Source organism: Bison bison, unplaced genomic scaffold (assembly GCF_000754665.1).
Source record: "Bison bison bison isolate TAMUID 2011002044 unplaced genomic scaffold, Bison_UMD1.0 scf7180017864118, whole genome shotgun sequence".
NCBI lineage: Eukaryota > Metazoa > Chordata > Mammalia > Artiodactyla > Bovidae > Bison > Bison bison.
The window spans coordinates 2238036-2246948 of record NW_011494690.1 but is presented as its reverse complement, the minus strand read 5'-3'; the positions used below and the strand labels follow the sequence as shown (position 1 = coordinate 2246948).

The window sequence follows — 8913 nt, the reverse complement described above, 5'->3', positions numbered from 1 at the left end:
TATCCTTGTAGTCCGAGGGACTCTCAGAATCTTCTCCAACACCACAGTTCAAAAGCATCAATTCTTCGTCGTTTCTACTCCACCACAAGACGACAACATCCGCGCAGGCTTGGAGCGCGGTCTTTCGCTCGCGGACTCTCGCGCCCTCTAGCGGCGTCTCTCGAGAAAAACACTGTACTTGTCCGCGCGGGACGCGAATAAAGATTTCTTCTTCAAACAAACAGGAAGTGCCTACGGAGGCCGGGCCGGCGGCGGGTCAGGGGCCGGGCATGAGGCCGGGCGGAGACCGGATCGCGGGCGGCGGCGATGAGCGACATAGTGGAGAAAACACTGACGGCGCTGCCGGGACTCTTCCTGCAGAACCAGTCGGTTGGCGGGCCTACGGCCGCCAAGGCGTCCTTCTCCTCCCGGCTGGGCGGCCTGGTCCGCGGCATCACCGCGCTCACCTCCAAGCACGTAGGTGTCCGTCGGGCCGGGAGGTCAGGGGCGCCTGAGGGAGGCCCCCTCCCTGGGAGGCTCTGGTCCCGCGGTGAACCCCTGGAACTGGCTCTCCGGCGGGTTTGTCTGTCGGTCCTGGCTTCTCTCCGGAAGCGTCACTTGGGCTGCCCGGACAGACAGACAACTAGGAGGCCAGGTTTCCACAGTTGGCCCTGACGTTGACTCATTATTATCTGGGGGCAAAGTCTTTACTATTTGAGCCTCCGTGTGTTTCTCGAACGTTGAAGTGTCAAAGTACCGATACATATTTCATAGATTGTTTCGAGGGTTAGAAGAGACACCAACCAGTTGAAAATACCAGGTGCCATGGAAGTGTCAGCGTTATTCTCAAAAGTTTCTTTCTAACTCGGATTCTTGCTCTCTCCCAGTTCTTCAGTGTATGCTAGATAACATGTATTAGAACAGACCCTGCCATCTGAACCTGCTGTTTGAATATGTTTGGGGAGCTCGAGGTTCTTAGGTTAGATCTCTGGATTGGGGAAAGAAAAAGCGTAATTCTTCCCAATCTCAGTATTTGCTGAGTAAGTTTCTGCTTCCGATGGGCTTTGAAAACGAGCATTTATAATGGAAAATTTTAAGTTCCCACAAACTTTCTGTAGTTGCATGGGTTGTGTAAGATGCTGATAAAAAGCGTCAAGGATTTTGTATCTTAAAAAAACAATCATGTGGTATAGCGTAATTTATTTGTTCAGAAAATACTTAAGGAAGAAGCTGTGTGTTAAACCCTAAGGAAATAGTCTAAAACACATTTACTTTTTCCAAAGAATTGGTCCTTCATTTTGGGCTTAAGACAGGTATAAGCAGTATATGGTGAAATATGTGTCAGGAGAGAAGAAAAGAGAAAGGAGATTTTTCTTCACAGTGCTCTGAGGGTTTAAAAACTGTTTGTAAACTGAAATAGGATGATGTACTGGAGGGGATCTGTTTCACATTCAGAAATCACAGAAAACAATTATTTGTGGACTTGTTTAACATTTTGTCCTTTGCTAATTTTTATGAGATGGTAAATGAAATAAAATATTTTTGGTTTTAAATTGCAGTTTGAAACTGTATATAAGGTATCTAAATGTGGCAGTACTTCACTAGTACTTTTTGGTTAGTTACTTAATGGGCATCTGCTAGTTCATTGTGTAACTTAGAGATAGCATTGTATTGGGCAAAATTTGGACCAATTTTCAAGTGCTTAAGGAGGTGAAATACAATGCAGACGATAGAAATAGCCATATTTGTGAATTTATTCTGTGTGTGTGAGAAAGAGAGGAAAGGGTAGGGAAAGGATGCAAGGAATAAAGGGGAAAAGGTAGGGAAGAAGAATATAGTTTAAGGGAAAAGGATTGGTTTTTGTTTGTCTTCTTACCCTGTTTCTCCATTCCATGAAGAAGAAGGTGTGAGAACCTTATTCTGGGCCACTACATGAAGAATTTCTTTTCTACTTATTCTGTAGTGTTAATTAAAAAAAAAAAAAAAAATTTCTGCTAAACCGTCCTTAAGGGGACAGTAACTGAAGAAAAGAGGAGTGGTGAGTTAGCGTGAAAATATTTATTCTTTCCAGGAATGATTCTGAGGGTTGGAGAAATCCCTTTAGGCAAATCTGAAGCACATACTTTTTGTAACTCTCCTTTAAAATAATGTTTCTTATTTATAATATTGTGAGTTGTATTTTTCCCTTTTAAAAATACTATTACAGTTTAAAAAGACAGTTATTCATGAGTCAAATATTTTCACTTTTTTAGGAAGAAGAGAAATTAATCCAGCAGGAACTGAATAATCTGAAAGCAACTGTTTCTGCTCCTACTACAACCCTAGTAAGTTTACATAGTCGATGTCAGCATGTTTTCAATTTGAAATCTGGTCTACAATTGACTCAGTAGTGGCATTAACTGATGAATTGCTAAAATCTAATATATCACAGTCAAAATCAGTTATGGATGATAATAAGTCAGACGTTAACTTTGGCCTTTTATTACCGACTGACTGCACCAGACCAAAACTTGCTTGACTGATGTCAGTTCAGTGACAACATGATGATAGTTACATAAATGTGGTAATACTCCTGGGACCCCATAACCGATCTTATTGTTTTAATGTTGTGCACTGAAAGAAGGTTGCTGCTGCTGCTGCTGCTAAGTTGCTTCAGTCGTGTCCGACTCTGTGCGACCGCATAGACGGCAGCCCACCAGGCTCCCCTGTCCCTGGGATTCTCCAGGCAAGAACACTGGAGTGGGTTGCCATTTCCTTCTCCCTGTATAGGTTTCATCATCAGAAGAGAGGTCTCTTAGTCGTGTCCGACCCTCAGAGACCCCATGGACTGCAGCCTTCCAGGCTCCTCCATCCATGGGATTTTCCAGGCAAGAGTACTGGAGTGGGTTGCCATTGCCTTCTCCTAAAGAAGGTTAGGACACATAATTTAAAATAGTATTTTAATACTATTAAAATATATAATATTTAATATACATTAAATATAAATATAGATAATATACACTATAGAATATTAAAATATACAAATATATAAAATATAAAAATATAAAATATAATACTATTAAAATAATAGTATTTTAATACAGACCTTAACAGACCTGAATTGATACATTGTAAAAATCTCCTATTTTGCATTTCTACATCTTGGAGTATAGGTTGACTGACAGAGTAGAAAAATGATTTTCTTGCTGTAAATCTGAGTGTATTGCATAATAGCTAAATCAAGATCTAGTTTAAAAAAAATTGATTCCCTATAATTTGATTTTCAAACAGCATTCATTCAGCAATTAAGCAGTGGCCACTGTGGGACTGTCCCTACATGGTTAGATTAAGGCCTAGGTTTTTTTTTTTCTTTTAATTTTCACGTGGTTTTAAATAATGAGATTTTATAAGCAACATTTATTTAGCAAAGATTTAGTGAGTGCTTTCTTTGTGTAAGTTGCTGTGGCATACACTTCTAATAAAGGTACTAGGGTGATCATTTTGCTTGTACACATGATCATGTGTGTGAATAACACTTGTAAAGTCTGAGAGAATATATGTGTTTCCTTTTCTGGTTATAATAAAGGACGGTGAATGGTGCTGCCGGATTCGTGGTCTCCGAAGGAGAAGATTTAACTCCAGGACCGAAGTTAGTCACAGTCACTCAGAACTTTGTATAGATTTTATTTAAAGTGAAAGTGACAGAGAAAGCTTCTGGTATAGGTATCAGAAGGGGGCAGGAGAGTACTTGCCTCACTAAGCAGGACCTTATATACTTCTCAACCAGCTGCTGAGAATAGATAACAAATACCTCAAGGCTGTGAGAATTTCGCCCAGACCCTTCCCTGTAACATACATCCTGGGATGACATCAGCATGTCAGGATGAGATTAGCCAGAAGGAACAGGTTAACCCAGAGCTCAAGACTGTGGAAGTTTTACCCAGGCCTTTTCCCATAACATTCATCCAAAATTCAAAAAAAAGGCATGTCCTTGAACAAGAGATGCTGCTGCCTTTGAGACCTACTTGTCTAAGGCAAAAGTATGTGTTAAAGACTGTTTACTTGCTCCTTAAAAGGGCCTTACTTCTTGTCAACCTGCCTAAGTTACTCTTCCAGGTGGACAAATGAAACTCAAAGCATAATTAATGTGATACAGTGTTCAATGTCAGTCTCTCAGTTGTGTCCGACTCTTTTGTGACCTCATGGACTGTAGCCCACAAGCTCCTCTGTCTATGGGATTCCCCAGGCAAGAATACAGGAGTGGGTAGCCATTTTCTTCTCCAGGGGATCTTCCGCACCCAGGGATTGAACCCAAGTCTCCTGCATTGCAGACAGATTCTTTACTGCCCAAGCTATCAGGGAAGCCTCCAATGTGATATATCTGTGTGTATTAATGTATATATATATGTGTGTGTGTGTGTATAGATATGTATATGTTTATATGTGTATGAATAAAGTCATTGTACATTGTGATACTTGAAAGATATGTTAAGCAATGACTTCTCTTTTTAAGCAGTGACTTCTCTCTTTTTACTTGATTTCCATTTTCTACAGTTGGCAGTATTAAGTACAATTTTTCATGTTATTCAGTATAAACCTGATGTTGACAGAATTTAGATAAGTAGATAGAAGTTAGGGAGCAACAGTTTGAAGGAAGATTTTATAATAATTATGGCCAGTCATTCTGAGTGTACGTTTTAGAATAGTCTGTCCTTGAGGTGGTGATGTAGAAGTTAGATTACAGTTTGTTAAAGAAATTCTGAAGTGAATTTCTACATTGGAGAATCATTTTCTTCTCCAAAAATAAGAGAATAATAGTGTATGCAATAGAGTTTTACTTAAAGTGCCTAATGACTTTTGAGAACCTATGAGATAAAATGTTACAAAATCAAGGTTGATATTTAAGGGCTTAAATGAACACTTTCACTCCTCATTGATACAGAATTTTGCTTATATATATATATATATTTATTTATTTTACTGTGATGGGTCTTAGTTGCAGCTTGCAAGATTTTTAGTTGCGATACATGGGATCTAGCTCCCTGACCAGAGACTGAAGCCAGGCCCCCTGCATTGGGAATGCAGTCTTAGCTACTGGACCCCAAGGGAAGTCCTGATACAGAAGTTTTTGAAGAAGCTTCCAGTATCTTTTACACGTTTTCTCAGTTGTCATTGTTCAGTTGCTCAGTCATGTCCAACTCTTTGCGACCCTAGGGACTGCAGCATGCCTGGCTTCCCTGACCTTCACCATCTCTCAGAACTTGTGCACACTCAAGTCCGTCGAGTTGGTGATGCCATCTAACCATGTCATCCTCTGATGTCCCCTTTTCCTCCTGCCTTCAATCTTTCCCAGCATTTGGGTCTTTTCCAATGAGTTGGCTCTTCATATTAGGTGGCTTAAGTGTTGGAGCTTCGGCATCAGTCCTTCCAGTGAATATTCAGGATTGATTTCCTTTAGGATCAACTGGTTTGATCTCCTTGCAGTCCAAAGGACTTTTAAGAGTCTTCTCCAATACGACAGTTAAAAAGCATCAGTTCTTTGGCGCTCAGCCTTCTTTATGGTCCAACTCTCACATACATACAGGACTACTGGAAAAACCATAGCCTTGACTGTATGGACCTTCGTCAGCCAAGTAACATCTCTGCTTTTTAATTTGCTGTCTGGGTCTGTCGTAACTTTTCTTCCAATGAGCGAGCATCTTTTAATTTCATGGCTGCAGTCACCATCCATAGGGATTTTGGAACCCAAGAAAATAAAGTCTGTCACTTTTCATTGTTTCCCCATCTATTTGCCATGAAACGATGGGACTAGATGCCATAATCTTATTTTTTTGAATGTTGAGTTTTAAGCCAGCTTTTTCACTCTTGTCTTTCACCTTCATCAAGAAGCTCTTTAGCGTCAGCTTCACTTTCTGCCATAAAGGTGGTGTCACCTGCATATCTGAGGTTATTAATACTTCTCCCTGTAATCTTAATTTCAGCTTCTGCTTCATCCAGCCTGGCATTTTGCATCATGTCCCCTGCATATAAGTTAAATAAGCAGGGTGACAATATATAGCATTGATGTACTCCTTTCCCAATTTGGAACCAATATTTCTCAGTATTTAGTAGTTAATGTGGTAATGAATTAACTTTTATTACTTTAAACCCAAGTGAACTAAATTAAATCATTAAATATTATTCCCTTAAGATTTTCCTGTGATTTATTTTTAAACTTTTCATATTTAAATGTGTATGTATATATCTATCTATATATAATATATATGAAATATTAAATGTTGTCCTTAGTTTAAAACATTTTATTTTACTATTCTTAAGCTTTTTGTGATTTAGGAATTCTATAATTCTGTTATATATTAGGATTAATTTATTAACCCTAATTTTTAGATACTAAAATAGTCTGAGCTTTACATATTTTGAAACACATTTATTTATATTTTTAATTCTTGATTAAAATTTGCTGTCAATATTGAGAATGCAGATATTCTCATACTAATAAATTTATAGAATCTCTTAAAACAAGTTATTAGCTTATGTTGTAAATTTTGAAAGACTCAGTTAAGTTTAATCTTGGAATGACTCTACCATTAATAGGGCTTCCCTGGGTGGCTCCGACAGTAAAGAATCTGCCTGTAATGCAGAAGACCTGGATTCGATCCCTTGGTCGGAAAGATCCCCTGGAGAAGGGAATAGCAACCCATTCCAATATTCTTGCCTGGAGAATTCTGTGGACAGAGGATCCTGGTGGGCTACAGTCTGTGGGGTCGCAAAGAGTCGGACGCAACTGAGTAACTAACATATACACATACCATTAATAAAGTCATAATATTTGTGAGAGTTGTTGAAAAAGTAATACTTAGACAATAAATTATTGCATATCATATACAGCATAATAATTCTGAAGAAACTCCAGATGCAATTTGGTTTTTAAGTATGAAAAATATTTTCATTACAGAAATTGTTACAAACTTGTGGGGATTTCATGGATATTTTCATTTGACAAAGTGTATTAAATGATGTGCTGCATTCTAGAAGCGAAGTTAGAGTACTATGACTGAAGTTTTTTCTGAGGACCATGCATCCCACATTATGACCAAATTTTTCAGGAGGGGGACCTAGAATTAGAAATAGCTATAATTGATTTATTTTATATTGTTGCCTCTAACAAAATATCGAAACAATTTTACTAAAATGAGTACTGTTGATAGTTAAATTTGGGAGAAACTTGTTTACAAAGTCTGACTTTGGGTGGTAATTTACATATGATGTTTCTTCAGTGCCAGGATTAAAGAATTCTGCTGTTAAATGATTACAAAAGAAAGAGTCAAAGCATTCTCTTTATATGATTACTGGATTTTTTTTTTTTTTTTTTCAGAAAATGATGAAGGAATGTATGGTGAGACTTATATATTGTGAAATGCTTGGATATGATGCTTCCTTTGGCTATATACATGCAATCAAGTTGGCACAACAAGGAAATCTTTTAGAAAAAAGAGTAGGTATGTATGCGTTTAAGACTATTGCACTTTATCTTGTCCTTAAAGTTCTGACTAGTATGTAAAATGAATGATGACTGATATGTAGTATGTTTTTAGAACACTACCTTGTGATTTCCTTACCTTTAAAAGATAACGCGTCAAAAACTTACAGCCTATAAATGAAATCAATTTTCTGATTCATAGCATTTTGGAGTTACATAGAAGATTAAAAGTTGTTTGTTCTTAGGATGGTGGTTAGATGACTTTGTCAAGACTCACTGAACTATACCCTTAAAAGGATGACTTTTCTTGTATGTAAATTATACTTCAGTAAAGCTGATTTTAAAAAGTCTATTCAGTTTCATCAGTTTAATGATCAGATATGGTTTTTTATAGAATAAGACTGAAATTGCTGTGAATAATTTTAGCTGTCTTGCTCTTAGTTTCACAAATGTTAGCTATAAGGATTTCAGGTATCTTTTAAAAATTGTTATCTCTATAATTAGCCTTCAAGGCTATTAGTAAAACTCCTTTCAAAGACTTAAAGCTTGTTTTCTTATAGCTTCAGCTTCATATCAGAAACTTAAGGAGCAAGCACTTTAGAATAACATAGGAGTAGAACGTATTCTTTATTCAAAGAAGTTGCTACTGTTACCTTGTTGGGGACCAACCTTCTTATGCTATATTGACCCTTGCTGTCAGATGATGGGGAAGGGTGGAGATGTCTTGGTAAAAGATTCTGAGACTATCCTCACACAGCATTCTACTTGTTGAACCTCACTTCACCAAAAATACTCTTCTGTCTTTCGTTATATTCTTCTCTCCAAGTACAGTGGCCTCTGGCAGCCTATCTCTCCCTTTCTGTATTTCAAACCAAGTTTTAACTCTTCTGTGATCACTCAGGTGGCTCCTACCATCTGTTTGTCTTCTCCAACCTAATTGTAAAATCTCTGACAGCAGGAAATTTTGAAAACAATAGATAGTCAATACTTTGTACATCTGTTGCTGTCTTTTTCTTTTTAGACTTTCATGTAATTTTTTCATTTTCAATTAAATTTATTTACTTATGGCTATGCTGTGCAACTTGCGGGATCTTAGTTCTTTGACCAGGGTTTGAATCCAGACCAGCAGTGAAAGCGCCAAGTCCTAACCACTGGACCACTAGGGAATTCTCTGTTTTATTTTTAAAATGTGTAAAAATTACTTGTGTTACATGGTCCAAAGTTAAGACCTGACAAAAAGGTATAATCAGACAAATTTCTGATTTGTCAAATTTTTACTTTTATTTCTAGCTCCTGTATGAGGTTTGCCCCTTACCCCATGAATAACTATTTTCACTAGTTTCTGATTAATCTTTCCATTGCTTCTTTTTGAAAATAAGCAAACAAGTACACATTTATATATTCTCTCTTACACAACAAATGGCTTGCTGTAGAGATTATTCTACACCTTGTTTTGATATCTTTGTATTTTTATA

General features: G+C 37.6%; 1 protein-coding gene across 3 annotated transcripts in view; it reads left to right on the top strand.

The window, feature by feature from the left end:
- Positions 1-233: 233 nt before the first annotated feature.
- AP4E1 (adaptor-related protein complex 4, epsilon 1 subunit) overlaps positions 234-8913 on the top strand; it is a 67643-nt gene continuing 58963 nt past the window's right edge. Inside the window, exons 1-3 of one of the 3 annotated variants that reach the window (XM_010839492.1) lie at positions 234-456; positions 2232-2303; positions 7334-7457. In XM_010839492.1, coding sequence (XP_010837794.1) covers positions 307-456; positions 2232-2303; positions 7334-7457 — 346 coding nt within the window. In that variant the 5' untranslated portion in view covers positions 234-306. Of the gene's footprint in view, positions 457-2231; positions 2304-3299; positions 3608-7333; positions 7458-8913 lie in introns of those variants that run through there. The other 2 variants (XM_010839493.1, XM_010839494.1) reach the window with 2 other exon arrangements.